Source organism: Electrophorus electricus, chromosome 2, assembly GCF_013358815.1.
Source record: "Electrophorus electricus isolate fEleEle1 chromosome 2, fEleEle1.pri, whole genome shotgun sequence".
Taxonomy (NCBI): Eukaryota; Metazoa; Chordata; class Actinopteri; order Gymnotiformes; family Gymnotidae; genus Electrophorus; species Electrophorus electricus.
In genome coordinates this window covers 15,878,349-15,896,633 of record NC_049536.1, presented here as the reverse complement: position 1 = coordinate 15,896,633, position 18,285 = coordinate 15,878,349, and the positions used below count along the sequence as shown (strand labels likewise).

Below are 18,285 nucleotides of genomic sequence, written 5' to 3'. Positions count from 1 at the left end.
ACACACACACAGCAAACACACTCACTCACCTGGGTATTTGCCACCTTTGTTCCTCTTGATGAAGCAGACAATTAGAAGGACGAGGATCAACAGAGCGATGGCGCACATAAGACCAATGAACCAACCTTGTGTGGCTATATCCACCTGTCTGCTGGTCATAGCTGCACACACACACACACACACACACACACACACACACACACACACACACACACACACAGTGAACCAAGAAATAATACAAATCCTCTGTAACCTCATTCTGAATGGCAACTTATTTCACATATACACAACAGTCCACATGAGGTGAAACGTGTACAGTTCCACTGTACACTCACATGCTGATGTTTGTGCACTATGTGTACAAACCTGCAAAAAAAACTTATTAACCAGTGAGCACCATGAGCAAGATATGACAAACAAGGATAGCAAACTGCAATGGCATTTCACAAAAGTGAAGTGCTACGAGATGGATGGGTTTCTCTGTATCATCTACAGTTCAGCTATAAAGTCAAAATGGTCACAGAAATGATGTCGATGGAGGAAATAATAAAATGAAAAGCACTTGGATGCCTCTCTTTTCTCTCTGGTCACATCTTTCACGGTCATGTGATCATGTGGTCATGTGGTCAAGGATGTTCAACCCTAAAGCAGGACTGCAGGAGCTTGCATAGGTGGAGTTAGGGTGGGGCCCATGGGCGTGGCCACCCCCCACCCCTTAACAGAGCGGAGCTGGCGCTGCTCCCTCACCTGGAACCGCAATCAGCAGCTCCTCTGTGCTGTGGATGGTCACATGGGTGTGGTCTTTGGCCACCACGCGCACCCTATATGTCATGCCCGCCTTTAGGCCTTTTAACTGATACGTCTGGGAGCCATTTACAGACTCCCTCTTCCAGGCCTCTTTACCTGAGGAGAGGCGCGGGGATTCAGATTGTTCAAAAATGAGAAAAACGGTGTCAAATCCCACATGACTGTCACAGATAATACAAGCAAATGATATTTTGTACAAACTGCCACTGTTTTTAAGAATTCCATATGTAGGGACCTTCAAATAAAGTGTCACTAATAAATTATCCTTCACACAATGACGCTATGTGGCATGTAGGAATTATGCATTTGGATGTATTTTATGTTTGTTTGACTATTTATTGAGGGGCATTGAATTGATAAATACATACTAGAAGAAAATAACTGATGTGAAAACATTCAAGTTGGTCTTTCCAAGACTGTAAGGAACTCTGAAATGCCTGACAGCAGTTTAGCATAAGTAGCATATCTGCTAATTACAGGATATAAGAAAGTCCGGAGGCATAGAGGAAGAGCTTACTGTTGTCTGACACATATTCCACATACACATTCTTTTCCGTCCCAGAGTATTCCCAATTTAGGACGGCATGGTCTTCCTCCAGAGAAAAGTTCACCCTTCCAAAAACAGGACCTACCGGATGTGCTGACCACAACAAACAAACAGACATGTCGTGCCAAAGGTTACTGTGGAGCGACCAAGCAGTGTGAGCTATGTTCCAACACCCCAACATCACAAGCCATCAAAACACCTCCCACCAGACACACACACACACACACACACACACACACACACACACACACACACAGTCACTGAGAGAGAAAGAGGGGAAAGGACAGAGGTGGGTGTGTGTACCCTTGTAAAACGGGGGCTGCACAGACTGAGAGACGGGGGAGACTGGATGAGAAGGGGGTTCAGTGCCTGAAAGAACATGAAGAAGATTGAGACATACAACATCACTTAACACAGCAGCAAAAGGACAGAGAGAGAGACCAAAACAGAGAAAGAGTACAACTATCAGAGGTGTCAGTTTGTTAGATACACATACTCCCTAATGTCACCTTATTCAGTCAGTTTTCTGTACTGAGAAAAGCAGCTTTGCTTGTTTTGTGCATGGTTGTACCATGTTTCCAGTGGATTTTTCCTTGAATGGCCTGAATAATTTATCAAGTATCAGTTCGTGCTGTATACATTAAGTGTTGGCATAAATAGTATTTACAAATGCATTTATAGTATAAATGTTTTAGAAATGCATCCAACCAACACCTGCCCTTTAGTCAAAATCATACTCATGAAAGAGGCCAAGACAGTTTGACACAAAGTACACAGGGTACAGGACTCCTGGCAATAGGACAGCCAGGCAACTGACTTCAGAGTACAGTAGTAGTGGATGTACAATTGGACTTACAACTTACAATTGATTGTAAAATATATGGTTATGTATTAGGTAGTTACATAGTAGGTGTACCTATTAAAGTGATCACTCAGGGTAATTCAAAATGTAACACATGCAGAATCATGCAGTTTAGCAGTGTTATATTGCTCAGTTATGATGAAGAGGAAAAGCGGTATGAAGAAACAGAAGCAGAGGGATGTACTGAAGCACCCACATCTTAATTTTTATGAAGCTGTCAGGCCGGGAAACAAATCTACGTCACACATCTGGAACCTACACCTGCTCATCCAAAGAGGTTTAGAGCAGGACCATAAAGTGAAAGTAGAGGGATGGAAGTTTGGCCTTGACAGCGATACTCCTGCATGTCAAGTATGGAGCAGATCTGTGGCAAGTGTCTGGACTGGGGTGGTTCATGCACATGAAGCTATGTCCACTGGGGGCCGTGGGGCCAAGGATGGGGCACCCGGGCAACATGCATGCCCGGGTCAGGAATTACCTTTACCCGCCTCTACTGCGGGCTGCCGTATCAGTGCTTCATAAGGCCGACGGGGAGGGAGAAAGACACACAGAGCAGCTGTGAGCAGCGGGTTACGGACCACATGAGAAAGAGGCGCCAACTAACCCCGATGACACGGAAGGAGATCTAATCGAGCTAAGTGGGCCTGAAGGCTGGAGGGAGGTAAGGCCATGAGCCAATGTAACTCGAAACTGAAGCATGCTACAGTGCAGTCCTGTAGTGTACATATGGACTGGCAGATGCTGTATAATACTGCACATTCTAAAAAAGAAAAGCTGCAGGTACAGTCGTGGGTGGGTGGGGGTATGTTTTTTCTGGCATTACCTACTCTAACCCAAAAAAGGAGACTACAACAAAACACAAAGTACATGGTTTGGTAAGGAATCTTCCAAACTGAGATGCTTCATAATAACATCTGTTTTTGTTTACCAGTTGTTGTTTACTGAAATGGTTTCATTCAGATATTTAAAAAGCATCCTTGTTAGAAGGCTGAGTCCAAAACCTAAGAAACAGCAGTCTATTCAGTGAGTGTTGTTTGGTGACATTGTTGCTGTTTCAAGCACTATATTATGCCATGGCTTTGTAAACTCCATGTACCAAGACCTGGCCAGTTAGCTTCAGGGTTTTGAGCTCTAAAGTTGGTGGATGTTAAAAAAACCTCTCATAATGCATCAATGTGCATTAAGACTAAACATGCATTCAATATGTCTCAAGCCTAAACAGTTCCTTTCCAATCCACAATAGTTGCCTTGAAAGTGTAAGTCATTCAGGAGAGCACTGCATCCCAGCCGAGGCTCACCTTCATCCATGATTGTGATGGCCTTCGTGATGGCGGGCCCTGAGCCCTTGATTGTCATGCCGTTAAGGAAGAACTTGTAGTGTGTGCTGTACTTGAGATTTTCGAGAGTAATGCTGGTCTCATTGGCCAAGAAAGTCATCTCTTTAACCTCCTCTGTGTTATTAACTAAGGAAGGAAAGGGGGACAAAAGAGCATGAAGGAGAAGCGGAAAGAGACCAACAGTGTAAATAATTGAACGTTTGTGCGCAAAAGGGTCCACAGCAGCCATTCAAATAATAAAAAAACCTAAAGTATGAAAATTAAAGTTAATACTTTATCCAGTTGGTGAGTTCCTCAATAGCATTGTTTTAAGCAGAAAATTAATTGCAGAGTGGCTGTTCTCCATTTCTGACTTACCGGGCTGGTATCTAAGCACATAGCCAATGAGGTGACCATTGTCGTCCACAGGAGGACCCCACTCAACCGTCAGTGAGTCCAGATATGAATCCCTAATTCTGAAGAAGGCAGGAGGTCCAGGCACTTTCAAGAACAAAATAAAGGAAGGAAAACAATCACAGAGGAATAAATTAGAATACCCTATTGTTCAGAACGGACATACCAAGAAAAGGTTGCTTCAAAGTTATAGGTGCTGTTAAAGAATTGGAGTTAGCAAACCTTCGCTTTTGACTGAGCGAACCTTAGCTTTTGAATTAGCAAATGCTACCTAACCCTACCTCCCTCAGGCGTCTCAAAATGCTGGTCCGCGCTGGGTGGCCCATCACCCTTGCTGTTGAAGACAAGGACACTGATGGCATATTGGCTGTAGGGGTGCAGATCAGGGAGGTGACCCTTTGTCTCGTTCCCACTGAAAATGCGTATCCGAGGCTCTTCTGGATGGGTGTCCTCCCTCAGCAGGCTTCTCTCCTTCCAGTACTTCACCTACCACACACCAATCACTCCATACGGTAATCTACTCTATGTGCAAAGCTCATCTTGATTAACCCCTAAAATAAATGAGTGGTTCTCTGACTATGCTACATCCGCCAGCAGTTCTAAAACATTTAACATATTTTGTCACTTATCTAACACATTATGCTACAAGTTGGATATTTTTAACATTAACACTTCATTACTGGTAAATTGTTCAAACAAAAAAGTGGAGCAATTCTAGCGAGATGGAGGCAGAACTGAAAAAAAAAAGATAAAGTAGAGGGGCAATGAGATGACCAGGGGTAAGCATTCAGCCTCTCAATCTATAGATTAATTACTTATTACTTAATGAATTTAGTTATTATTTCTAAGGCATTTTATTCAGTAACTGCTGTGAATTATTCATTAACTACATTGAAACAAATAAGGGTATCAAATCATGTGTTAAATCCCAAAACAAAATTGTGTATCACAACCACCTTGCACAAGTACTTTTCCCCAGGTGTAACTTGGGATAAAGGTACTCAGTGACCCAGCAGCAGTAGCATTGATTCAGGGGTTCTGGCTTTTGATGGTAAGCAATGGTTGTTCCCTTTTATTCCCAAGTATATATTGTATCCCAGCATTCCCAAGCATACCTTGTATCCCTGCAATCTGCCTCTGACTGCAGAGGGCTGAATGGACTCCCAGTGGACCTCAGCCAGCGTGCTGTTCTGCACCAGTACCTGCACATTCTCCGGTGGCGTCATGGGCCCTGTGAAACCCAGAAAGAGCATTGTTTTGTCTCCCATATTAGGAATCAAATATTCTTTAAAGTTTCTTAGATGTTATAATGTTACATGGAACATACAAAGTTGTTCCTTAAAAAAAGCTGAAACTTAAGTTTGCTGAAAACTTTCTAGTGTTCAGTTAAAGGGCATTTATAAGAAAATCAGCCACTGAACATATGAGTATGAAAACTTACTGGTCATCTTAAATTGCACCTAAACTGAGTGACGTGTGTTCAAAACAGGGCCCTGAGCATATAATTCAGAAACGCAGCGGCAGACTCACGGCCCTCTCCTGAGTATCCCAGCACCACCTCTGGTTCAGGGCCAGCCCCATAGTTGTTCTCGGCCTGCACAGTCACCTCATATGGGACGAAGGTGGGTGTGCCTGACACTATGTATTCGGAGATGTTAGCCACAGTGACGGACGTCCAGTCTCCGCCCATGTCCCACCGTCTCCAGCTCACCTTATACTGAAGCCCAGGGCCGTTGGCCTGAAGCCCTGTTAGCTCCTGTTATTTATTTTACACTTTGAATATTCAAAGAAACAAATGCTGTATGGCATAATGCATTTATGAATTCAGTGTGTTTTAATATAATGTGCTTGGAACCATCTTACCCGCCAGGAGATCACCATATTGTTAGGCTCAGTTCCAGCCACCTCAACATCTGATGGATTTTCATCAGGCTCTGAGAAAACACATCAAAAGCAGAAAAACTTCAGAAACACCATTGCTCTTCTAAAACATTTTCTTAGCTTCTTTTTGGGCAATTAAATTTTTTATTGGAACTTTTTTTTTTTCATTTAAACACAATCTTACAATCTTAACTGCATGGATTTAATTTTGTACTCATTATGACCCGAATATGAACTTTAATACAAAGCTCCAAAAGCAGAATGAACTAATTTAAGGTTAATTTAACAAGTACCATGGCCTATGGTTACATGTTTCTTAACTGTTACCTCAGTATAGGTCTTTGCAATACCTCTGACAAATCACTGTTTTTTTATTATATCCTTTCAGTACCCTGCCAAACCTCAAGATTTCTGTTGAATGCTCTTTATGCCTTTTGGCAAATTAAGGCATGCATGTAATTGTCATGTTTGCGGACCGGTGCTTCGCCCGTTTCCCTGGCTTCATGATCTCTTCCATGTGTTCCAGTCCTTAGTTTCGTTTTCTCCACCCCTCGTTAGTTTTCAACGCCCGTCATTGCTTTCACCTGCCCCTTGTTTATAGTCTTGTTAGCTTTGTATATTTAAATCGTGTCACTGCATCTTAGGTTTGTTGGTCATTTCTAATTTCATTTCTATGTATCTTTGCTGTTCTGACTCTGCCTTGCTTATGGTTACACTGTACTTGTACTCTGTGTTCCAAGTTAAGTTACTATTGTCATTTTCCTGTTAGTGTTTTCTTGTTTTGTTCCTGCATGCGTTCTCTTGGTATTCTAGTTTATGTTGCCTTCTTTGTTGGTATTGCCTTCCCGGTTCATGTTCGTTAACTTGATTCTGTTCTCCTGTCCGCTGTACGTTATCTCTGTGTACTCTCCTAAGTTTCTTTGCTGGTCGGTAATTACATGTCGTGGTCTAGTCTCTTTCCTCGTCGCTTTGCTCCTTTTAGGCTTCTTTCCCCTTAGTTAACTCATACAAGTGTTTGGTTGTCCTCATGTATCTGATACCTGTAATTTAGTCTTGGTCATTGTTTACCTGGTTGAGTAACCCAGTTCTTTGTACTCCCCTTCCTTGCTTTTTACCCTGTTTGTCTGAGTTTTATGCTTCATTGTTATCCCGTAGGTTCCCCCTTAATATTTAGTCCCGTTTATTTATCCAGCGCTCATCCTCACCCTGAATTGGCCTCTAATCCTTTTTGTTTGTTCCTGGTGTTTCTGTTATTAAACCAGTCATTTATTTATATATATATATATATATATATATATATATAAAAAAATAACATTTTCAGTATGTTTAGTTTATCACTAGTTCGTTAGTTTATAATTTTCACTATGTCTTCCCCTGTTTTGGATTCTGCTCATTCTCAAGTCCAAGGCGCTGGTACTTTGCAAGCGCTGGAACTTTGCACATTAGAGTTACACATAATGCATTAGGCTTCTCTGACATCTTTTTAATACACTGCAATACATTAGATATGCTAGCATTTTACTTACAATATTTTTTTTACCATGTTGTACAACACTAATATGTTTCTATGAGTTTTCTGCCCCTATTATAGCAAATGCACACTTGCCCTCAAACATGCAGATATGTGATGCTTTAAAAACCCCATCTCCTGTAACAAACATGCACAGCACGGAGTGTTTATACAGGCAAGCTCTGGGGCCACTCACGAGCGGGGTTGGTGCGGTACTGGCTGGACGGGTGGCTGGGGTCACTCAGGCCTACGTTGTTGAGTGCAAGCACCCTGAAGGAGTAATACACGTATGGGGAGAGGTCCAGGAGCACCGTGGTGCTCGTGCCTGCCACCACTGTCAGGTTGTTCCATGTCCCTGGCTCGTGGAGCGAATCCTCATACTGGATCAGGAACTCTGTGAAAACAACACACCCAGCGTTGTGAAAAGACCTCAGGAGTTTTTGTTTCATTCCATTTATTGGTTTCACCACTTTTTAAAAAGTGGTGAAATCAACTGCTTGTTATGGCAGCAAAACAAAAGGTGCCCAAGCAAGGCAAACACAGTGCTTCCCATTGATTTTCCTTTGAAATTATCTTAACTAAATGTACATGATCAGAACCTGATTATTCTCAGGAACTGAGAAAAGATTACCATTAATCAAGAGTTTTGTGTTTGTGTCACTTGTTACTGCTTGGTGGAAAAAAAATATAGAGAGAAACACTCAAATTATTTTTTGAAGGCTTTCAGTGGTTTGTTGCACCCACCCTGAATGCGACTGTTGTGTTCATCTCCAGGGGTCCAGGTCAGCTGCACACTCCTCTCCCTCTGGTCAGTCAGCTCCAGGTCTCTCGGTGGGTCTGGTCGCTCTGGGACCCCATACAGACTACCAATCATTCCACGGTACATGACAAAACCATCCAATGGCGTGCATTACATGCATTACAATGAAAATGACTCGCGTGCAAGTTTATGAATGAATACCAAAAAAGTAGTGTCACAAATGTCTCAGAAATGACTTACCAGTGACTTCCAAAATAATAATAGTGCACAATAAACTGAAATGAGTGGATTCTGGCTGTCCTTAAATTTACCAATGATATTGTCATTTAGCTTATAGTAAACCGTAGCAGTAGTAAAAAAGGTAGTAAAGCCTTAATAAACTTAAAAAAAAGATATCAAGAATAGGCTTGGGGGTTTGAGGGTGCTAAGGTCACATGCTTTACCGTAGAAAACAGGTGGAGTTGGAGTGGCTTCTGCCAGCAAAACGCAAGAGGAGGGGAGAAGTTCATTGTTAGCATTATAAGGTGTTCCACTCCAATACAAGAACTCACCAATCAGCAATCGCAAACTCCAGCCAAATTGGTTCACTACTATTGTACATGATTAGAGCCAACTGCATAGAAAAATTGACCTGCCCTGAGCAAAATGGAGGTTTGACTAACAGATGATACAACAAGTTTTAAACCTAATGTAGCAGTTTCAAAACCTGATCTACCATTCTGAAATTACATCTCAGTGTAACATTAATAGCTAACATTACAAAGCTGGCATGAGCACTGACTACTATATCTAAGTGCTAAGGTAACTTGCAGAAGCCACCTTGCAGAAACCATCTTGATTTCTTCAAAGAGGAGAAGGAGGAATGCATACCAACTACTGTCAGCATGGCACTGGCCGAGTCTTGATCCAAGGTGGTGTTCATAATGCACATGTAGGTGCCTTCATCCTGCTCCATCACATTGTTTATAGTCAGACTGTCAGAGCCCACCACAAACCTATAGACCCCAAAACACCATGATCAGAGCTGTGAATCTAAACTTTATAGTGTATTCATCCATCCTATCTCTGCATGTTTAGTAAATCAATAAAAAAAAACACTGAAGAGGACAATTCAAATGTTCTCAAGTAGTGTCTATGTTAAATCACCAGAACTAACAGACCAAAACCCACCCATAGATATAAAGATCTCCGTAATTCCAACACCCCCTGACCACGGGTCCGGCAAGTGATCCTTGACCTTACCGATCATCATCAGGCAGCTCTCCATTGTCTTTGAGCCAGGTCATGACAAGGATCAGCGTTGGATCATGCGTCACCTTACACTCAAACACAGCCTTCCCTCTCCTCTGCACCACCTTGTATTCTGGTTGTCGGAGGATTCGCGTGGGCTCTGAGAACAAGGCAGAACCTGCGATGACACTTCCAGAAACTTTGCTTATGTTCTCACCCATTCACATTCTTGGTCTCTCTTTCACAGAAACTCATTAATTTAAGTTTTTTACACATTCACGTTGCCTTCTGCTATAGCATCTGGCACAAACGGACTCATATAAAAATTCAAAACACCATACAAATGAGTTCATGAGACATGAGACATCATGGCTATTAAGACTCATGCTTGGATGGTGGGATAAAATTCATCACAAGAGAGATGCGATTCTTACCTTTCACTTCTAGGTAGACTTGATTTTCCTTGCTGCCCTGGTTGTTTGTAGCCACACATGTGTATTTCCCACTGTGTAAGGGCTGTGCTGCAGTTATCTGTAAAGTGCCATTCTCGTGCAGCAGATAAGTATCCCCATCCTTTACAGCAGTCTGGCCATCTTTGAACCTACAGAAAACCGGCCAATGAAAAAAGGTCAGTGTCACAACATGAGAAAGACCTAGTTATATTTTATCACACTAAAGTCACTATGTGCATTCACTACTCTGGATTGTTTGAGACACACAGTTAAAAAATGACTTCAGTACAGATGCTGTCGGTGCTGAAATACCAAGTAATCTTGGGTATTGGTGACCCAAAGGAGGCACAATCCAACATGGCCAGCCTGTTGCTGATAACTTGGTAGATGTGGTTTGGAGGTGTCAGCACCCTCGGAGGCTCGGCTGAAAGAATAATAAAGCAAAGCTCTAATGGAGCTTCTTAATCCTTAATGAAATTATCCTTAAACAATGCCTGATGCTTCCACTGAAATCAGTAGTTCTGATCTGTCATTCATCAATCAGCTCCAACCTAAGATACAAGAACAAACAGCCATAGCTCACCAAGCACACTGACGAAGGCATTGGCCAGCAAGTAGCCAAACTCGTTGGAAGCATTGCACTGGTAAACAGCACTGGATCCAGTCTGCACATTGCTGAGGATGACCCTGTTGTCCTCTATTTTCCTACTGGGATCATTGGGCGAGTCTACAGGGGGAAAACACGTTACATAAACACATTCATTTAGGCTTCCATCCTTTGTCTCACCGTGCTTTCTGTGTGGGTAGAGATGAGATCTCGGCTCAAGGGACACTTACTCTCGATGGGGATGCCATTGATGGACCAGGTGATGGTGGGTTTGGGGTTCCCCCCAGCCAGGCATGTGAGCATGCCCGACTCTTCAGGTGCCAGGATGAGGTTCTGCGGAGTGCTGATCCAAAAGGGAGCCGCTGTTTGGGAATTGAACCAATGTCTTCAGTGTTACGTTTTGCAGTACATTGCCATGTATAGTTTACATTACCATTTTAAAGTACTTTCAGCACTGCGCTGGTTCACAGTAATATTATTTTAATTTAATTCCAAATCAGTGTCTGATGTAACATGGATACCATCACCAATAAGTTTTCTTGAAGTGCAAATAATCATTACAAGCTAGTGTAGATATGTATAGGAAATGTCTGCAAATCAAAATTAACTAGATGCTGTCGCGGCACAGCCCCCTTTTCCTAGACTGCTCCCCATGTTGGTGTGTGCATGTGTGTGTGTCCATCACCACACCCCAACCTTGTTAAATGGTCTTGTGTCATTGTATTTAGATATCCTCCTTGTTAGTGTGTATTTAGAGTCCTGTTTGATTATTATCCATTGGTGATGTTTGACCCTGTGTTTTACACGCTCCTCTGGTGTTCACTCTGCTCAGTTTTGTTTAACCGTCTATTGTGTTTTGACTGCTAGCTTGGTGTCATTCTTTGTGTTTACATTTTGTTCTTTTTGTGTTAATAAACATCAGTGCTGTTTGAACAACAGTTTGCGCCAGCATCCTTCCTTGCATCCCAACGTTACAGATGCAATACATGTTTGGAGGATGCCAAATTATCTTTCACTGCAGTGAGATCATTTCACCAAACAAGAACTAAATAAATACTTAAAATAAAAAAATTAAATAGTCCAAACATGGTATGAACAGTCCCAAGTAAGATACTCAGTTGCTGCCTACATTTATATTTGAATGATTGTTTTCTATTTACAGACAGTTAGTGTTGCCAAGTCAAGTAATTTGGATATTTAAGAATGTGCAAATGAGACCAGACCTTTGACCACCACGGTGATGGTGTGATTAGTGCTGTCCAGATGGTTCCTGGCCAGGCAGCGATAATCTCCACCATCCGCCTCAGTCACCTCGCTGATCCTCAGAGTCTTCTGGAAGTTCAAAAAGGACAAGCGCTCTTTGGGCAGGTCACCACTGTCCTTGGCCCAGGAGATTTCTGGCGTTGGACTGAGACAGCAAAGAAGTGATTCAATAAATAAGCAAGGCAATGAGTAAATGTCTCACAGTTTGGGTTTCCCAGTAGCATGGTTCAGCAGCCTCTGCTTCTAGATACTCACAGCCCATCGGCAATGCACTCCAGCTCCAGAGTTTCTCCCCGTAGTACCTGGGTGGTGCTGTTTGCTCCTGATGGGTACATAAAGGAGGGCGGGCGCTCCATGGCCAGCCGGTCTGAAACAAGGAGTAGCCATAGTTAGATGCAAGCCAAACAGGGATTTGCCATGGTCAGAATGAGCAACCAGTCAAGTGGTGACTAGGGTCGGTACACCAACACAGAAAAGAAGAAAGAACTTTCACTATAATGTAAACATTCACTGCTATGATACTGGTGTACAACTGAAGGACTCTGTGCTGGCCCTATAAGATGGCTGAACTTCAGTGCAATGTTACAGACATTGCTTCATTTCTTTAGCTTTTCTTCAGAACCTGCAAGATATTAATGAGATAAACTGAATTATATTACGACCTTCACCTTATATGTACAAAGTGAACCTCTCACAGCATTAGCAATGACTTCTGAGTGGATGGCAATATCCTTCCATTGCATCTTTTTAGATTGGATTTAAAAAGAGAATCGAAGGATTAAGAGAAAGAAATCAAGATAAATAGGAAAGATCTATAAGAATAATGTCACGTTTCTTATATGAACATTTGCTTCAGTGGTTAAATTAAGTACACTTCCTTGTTTGTAAAGATACAGACAAGCTAAGTGGTTAGTTAAATCTGTACTTTTCATAAATACAGTACATCATGTATAATAGAGATGGTTACATTAACATTGACTAAAAAAACACTGACAGATGAAAAAGGACTGCTTACTGCCATCACAGACTTCAGCAATTAATTATTGTTCAATTTGTATAAATATTTTAAACATTTTTAGATGCACAGTGCAAACTAGATATGTAATGTCAGCATCAGCCTCTTTTTCATCCTGTTTTTATACATTTGATTTAAAAGGTGGATAGTAGAGGGGGTGACATGGTATTAATGCTAAGTGGATGAAATGTCAGCTGGATGATGTGAAGTGTGAGCTGCTGGTAGAACTGGTAGAGACAGGGTGCATGTTATATTACTGGTTAAGTGGAACTACAGGGGTAGGTAGGGTTCACTTGGATAAGGTCTACTCAAACTCACCACCCAAAATATCAGTGTCATTCAAATAAGCTGCCAAGACTGTCTCATTCATTGTATCAACTGGAATACAACAAAAAAGTCAAAAACAAGCAGTGCTACAAGAACACAACAACACTCTCTCTTGATCACAGAAAAAAAAAAAGATACTTAAATAATGACTTAAAAGGGATTGACATTTATAGCAATTGGCAGACATACAGTATTACAGTATGTGTGGTCCCTTGGGAATCCAACCCATGACTTTCGTTTTACTAGTACCTTGTACTACCTTCTCTACCAAGTAAGCTTCAGGAGCACATAACTAGCAGGATTTAATAACAGTTGGTGGGAATGACGCCGCTAAGTTTGGCATGAGGCAGTGGGGCTCACGACCACAGCGCGCCACACCACATTACCCACACTCCCACAGTGTAGAGTCTAAGGTCCAGTCCATTTAAGTCCCACCAGTTAAGGAGACAGACATTATTTCAGATCAGAGTGCAAATATCATATTATCGTATCATCCAGAAGAAATGCTCAGCTAAGAAACTAGCGAATTAGCGAAATAGATTCCCTCTTGGAACTTTATTTCCTCTGAATAAAACTGGACAGGTTGCTGGAAAGGGGAAGGGGAGGTGGCGACAGGAGGGTGGAAAGCCTCACCATCCAGCACGGTCACCGTGATAGGCTGCTTCTGCTGGATGGTTTGCGTGTGGGGGAAGCGAGCGTAGCAGATGTAGTCACTCCTGGTGTCCTCTGGCAGCACGTTGGAGAAGTACAGGTCTCCGTTCAGCGCCTGAGACACGCGGCTGTTTTGGGGCAGCCTCTGGAAGTCTGGCCAAGGGAGGAGACATGGAGAATGATGTGGGAAACTTTTAACAACTACTGATAATAATAATAATGATAATAATATAATAATTATTATTATTATGTCCTTCATGCACAGGTTATATCTAAAAAAGAGTGATGTCATAAATAAGTAACAGAGAGACGCAATCATTCAGAGGACTTATGACTAAGCACTTCAAGATTAGCATGAGCCGAGTGTCATCTCAGGACTCACTGTTGTCCATCCAGAAGATGATGGGTGGGGGGAGTCCAGCTGGGGGTCTGCAATGCAGAACCAGAGACACACCCACCTGTACTGTGATTGGCTCATTTCTCTCCTTCGACCACAAGGGGGACTCTGTGAAACATAAATGTGAAGAGATCCAAACCAGGGGGCTTGTTCGCTCTCTCGCTTGCTCGCTCTCTCTCTCTCTCTCTCTCTCTCTCTCTCTCTCTCTCACACACACAAACACACACACACACTGAGTGAAGCCATATAAGCTTCTGGCAGGTCACATTTACTTTTCTGTTTCTGTTATCACACACATGAGGAATTCTGATTTACATACCCAGCACTGACATTAATAAGTTAAGGATTAAGATTGTGCTTATTCATGCAGGTTATTGGTTGTGTTGTGAGACTGTCAGAGAGAAGGGGTGCTTACTAGACTGCCGTATGACGATGTTGTTGGACACAGCAGTGCCATGCTGATTCCGTGCTGTGCACTGGTACACGCCCTCGTACACTTCAGCTTTCTCGCCGCTGGTGTCGATAACCAGCGTGCCTGAGTTTGGATTCATGGTCACTTTCGGGTCTTTGTCCATGTCAAAATGAGTGCCGTTGCGTGTCCACGAGAAGCTGTGTGGTGAGAGCAGTGGAGTTTCAAGAAACCCACGCATACCTCTGACCAATTGTACATCCACAGCTCAGAAACAGTGGTGTAGTCGGTGCTGAGTGACAGCTCCCAGCAGTGTGCACAGTGATCAAAAAAGGTGGTATGATGGCATGTGACAAGCCATGTGAATCCAAGTGACACCCACCTCGGATGTGGCTTCCCCTTCGCTTCACAGTGGATGACAATGTTTTCCCGTGGGTCAATGATGTAATCCTTGGGGGACTGGTGGGTTATGGTGGGAGGTTGTGGTACTGAAAAGGAGATTTAAGTGTCATCGTAGACATACACACCTATCTACACAGTGGCACATTCCACACAGAAGTAGCACACTTGCAGAATATAATACAGCAGAAAACAGCAAGAACCACAGCATGCATCTTCCTTCATGCCCACGTGACTACAGGAAAACAAGAAGGACAAACGGCCAAAGTGCATACAGCATATGATAAAAAAAAATCTGAAAGAAATGCAGTTTTCCATTTGTTTTCCTGTTGTTCATAAGCAAGTAGGCAATTATTCATGATGCAAAAAAGTGTGGAAGGAAACATGTGAAGCACTACAGCAGCATGCAAATTCACAACCACTGCAGTCGAGTCAAGTGAAGGAATTACACAACAACCATCCCACAGAATGTGCCCTAACTTACATCCCTCCAGAAATTTAGCTTTAGGTCCGAACGAATCAGAAAATAGGTGAGCGGAAAGTAAGACAATGGGCATTAGTGTCAAGAAAAGGAGAGACTACAGTTTCCTACAAAGCACTAAAAAGCAGCCAAGCCATTTTACAGCTGTACTGCAACTGTAAACATGCTTAGGAAATGTATATGAGGTTGTAAACTAGGTGCATATCGTAGTCTTAATACAAATATTTACCAAGCCTTATAATACAAACAAATGTCATCTAATTAAATTATTTCTATTTATCTCTATTATTTGGTTAAGGTTGTTATGTTATTGTTTCATTTGGAATGGATTTAATAGACATAAGACAGTATTACTGATACACATTTTAGAAGAATCATATTATAGCTGGCATTAAATCATGTTTGGTGAGTAGTGCAGTTCTTTAGTGGACAGAGAGAGAGAGAGAGAGAGAGAGAGAGAGAGAGAGAGAGAGAGAGAGAGAGAGAGAGAGAGAGAGAGAGAGAGAGAGAGAGAGCTGGAGCAGGTGAGCAGTATTCAAGTCCTTAAGCTTAAGCAGTACTGATGCTGAATAAACCAAGTGGCTCAGGATACATAACAGGGAAGTTCCAAACAGTTAACAATGACTCAAATAAAAGACACTTGACACTGTCTTCACTGAAATAAATAGTAATAAGATCTTGGCTGTAAGTTCTTCAAATTGTACTATAGAGACTGCTGAGTGAAGTGCATCTGATTTTATCTCATATGAGGAATACTCTAACAAAGAAAATCTGAACATATTGATATTATGCATAGTCTACTTTAAGATTACTTTATCTAAAATCACAATAATCTTGACAGTGACCGGTCAACAAGTCCACAAGTATATTTACAGCTATTGAAGTCATAAATGTGAATTACACCACAGTAATCACTTCAGAGACTAAAAAGTGACATGTACATGGTCACAACACACTTACAGTCCAGAGGCACTTCTAAGGCAGTGGTCATGTGACCCAGCAGCAGCACCATCACCACTCCTCCACAGAGTGCGTATTTCCTCTTCCTGTTCATGGCAGGGTGTGTCACAGGGAAATCCTTCCCCTTTTTGGTCAAAGCTCACACTCAGAGTTAGTGTTCAGACATACAGGACATCCACAACACACCTGAGGGAGGGGGAGAGAGAGAGAGAGAGAGAGAGAGAGAGAGAGAGAGAGAGAGAGGTATAATTGTGTAGTAGATGACAAAAAGTATACACTGTTGACCATTGTTGTCAACCCAAACTGTAGTTGGGTCTTCAATTGCATCATATGCTGTTCCTTTGCTTAGCCTGAATATTATCTAGTCAATTTTAAATAAAGATTTAAAAAATCAACTCAATAATTAGATAAAAGCTCTTTTATGTGTGATGACTAAAATTCTAAACACAAAGCTTCCCCTGCTTTGCTCTTTTGCAGACAGGATTTTTCACAAAGCACAATTGCATGTTCTATAGATCTTTCATGATGATAATTTTAGCAATATAGTGGTATACATCATTTTAAGAATATTAGAAAAATTGCCATAATTTTTAGGCCATACTCGAGGCCACTGTAAAAGAATTTTAGCTGTCAGGATCTCGCACAAGTTTAATTAGCATTACAGTTTTAATACCTGATGCTTTTCACATTGATAAATGACCAAAGGGAATTATGAACTGAATTAAATAATGTACAAGCACCATAATATGTTTACACCAAACAACTATGAGGCTACTGTTTGCAGTTTTTATAATTATGTTAAACATAACTACTGTAACATTTTAAGAACACTCTATGCACTCTGCCTCAGTAATTGTTCTTATTATATATTTTGTCCTTTATTGTTTATATTGTTGCTGTTGTGGTGTTCGGTGTCAACCAGAGGAGGATGGGACCCAGTTTTGATTCTTGGTTCCTCTCAAGATTTCTTCCTCATGCTCTCAGGGAGTTTTTCCTCACCACTGCTTTCCTCGCCTTGGCTTGCTTACTGGGGATTTGGACATATGTAATGCTGCTTTTTGACAACAGTCATTGTACAAAGAACTACATCAATAAATTTCTTTGCCTTTGACTTTATGCTGGCTGCCAGCTAGTAACCTGTGAAGTTTCATGTGCTTACTCTTTAGCAAAGGAAATGCTTAAGGCTCTGATCTGAGGATTCACATTGCTTTTGTTGAAGCTGATTTGATCCTGTCACCAGAGAAATAAAGAGCTGAAATCTGTAACACTGTATTGCTTCGAGCCAGGAGCAGTGTGTACTGGCCTGGCCCAACAAGGCATGCACACGTATGTGTGTGAGCATGATAAGACAGAAGACAGGGTGCTGTTGTGATGTCAACCCGCTTGATGCTGGCATATGGATCATACACTGAGAGTACAAATTAAGCAGGACCGCTGTCAGGCTCTTCAGCGGCACAGAAGATAGAAAAAAGCAACACAGTAGCCCTTGTAACATAAAAGCTCTGAATTCATCAGGTTTCATTTCATTCATTTGGTTTTAAATGCTTTGACTAGCAGTGAAACTCCATGATCAGAGGTTTTTTAATACTTTGGTTATAACTCCAGAAGGAGTGAGAAATCATAAGCTAATGCCACAGTGAGAACGATGCAAAGTAGGTTTATCAGAGTTGAAATTTATGCTTCTTCTTTCATTAAGGCATGACTCTTTGCAGCATTTATTGTTTCCTTATAGAGTGTTTGGGCAGCTAACATTCAGAAAAGCACATGAAAAAACAAATATGGATTATCAGAGGTGGGTGCAGACTAACGCTCCGTGGGATGACCATGCAAAGCAGACTTAGAGTGACCATCTCTGATGCTTAGAAAGCTGCGCCAGGTAAACATCTCTCACTTTGCATAATTCACAAGATCTACAGCCTTGACTCTCAGACAGACAGACAGGGGGAGAGAGAGCGAGGGCAAGCGCGAGAGAGCGAGAGAGAGAGAACATGACACAG

General features: G+C 41.9%; 1 protein-coding gene across 20 annotated transcripts in view; it reads right to left on the bottom strand.

The window, feature by feature from the left end:
* nrcama (neuronal cell adhesion molecule a) overlaps window positions 1-18,285 on the bottom strand; it is a 53,119-nt gene that overhangs the window by 8,072 nt on the left and 26,762 nt on the right. For 2 of the 20 annotated variants that reach the window (XM_035521600.1, XM_035521603.1), the window contains exons 3-31: window positions 16,289-16,474; window positions 15,332-15,349; window positions 14,831-14,936; window positions 14,455-14,648; window positions 14,025-14,147; window positions 13,625-13,795; window positions 12,983-13,042; window positions 11,905-12,016; window positions 11,610-11,794; window positions 10,617-10,748; window positions 10,363-10,506; window positions 10,092-10,203; window positions 9,762-9,928; window positions 9,340-9,487; window positions 8,968-9,092; window positions 8,541-8,570; window positions 8,082-8,183; window positions 7,534-7,731; window positions 5,810-5,880; window positions 5,477-5,702; window positions 5,062-5,177; window positions 4,228-4,432; window positions 3,911-4,033; window positions 3,515-3,679; window positions 2,695-2,730; window positions 1,658-1,723; window positions 1,325-1,447; window positions 748-903; window positions 30-161 (exon numbers count right to left, since the gene is read on the bottom strand). In XM_035521600.1, the coding sequence (XP_035377493.1) occupies window positions 30-161; window positions 748-903; window positions 1,325-1,447; window positions 1,658-1,723; window positions 2,695-2,730; window positions 3,515-3,679; window positions 3,911-4,033; window positions 4,228-4,432; window positions 5,062-5,177; window positions 5,477-5,702; window positions 5,810-5,880; window positions 7,534-7,731; window positions 8,082-8,183; window positions 8,541-8,570; window positions 8,968-9,092; window positions 9,340-9,487; window positions 9,762-9,928; window positions 10,092-10,203; window positions 10,363-10,506; window positions 10,617-10,748; window positions 11,610-11,794; window positions 11,905-12,016; window positions 12,983-13,042; window positions 13,625-13,795; window positions 14,025-14,147; window positions 14,455-14,648; window positions 14,831-14,936; window positions 15,332-15,349; window positions 16,289-16,382 (3,640 nt within the window). In that variant the 5' untranslated portion in view covers window positions 16,383-16,474. The remainder of the gene's footprint in view (window positions 1-29; window positions 162-747; window positions 904-1,324; window positions 1,448-1,657; window positions 1,724-2,694; window positions 2,731-3,514; window positions 3,680-3,910; window positions 4,034-4,227; window positions 4,433-5,061; window positions 5,178-5,476; window positions 5,703-5,809; window positions 5,881-7,533; window positions 7,732-8,081; window positions 8,184-8,540; window positions 8,571-8,967; window positions 9,093-9,339; window positions 9,488-9,761; window positions 9,929-10,091; window positions 10,204-10,362; window positions 10,507-10,616; window positions 10,749-11,609; window positions 11,795-11,904; window positions 12,017-12,982; window positions 13,043-13,624; window positions 13,796-14,024; window positions 14,148-14,454; window positions 14,649-14,830; window positions 14,937-15,331; window positions 15,350-16,288; window positions 16,475-18,285) is intronic. The other 18 variants (XM_035521617.1, XM_035521679.1, XM_035521604.1 and 15 more) reach the window with 12 other exon arrangements.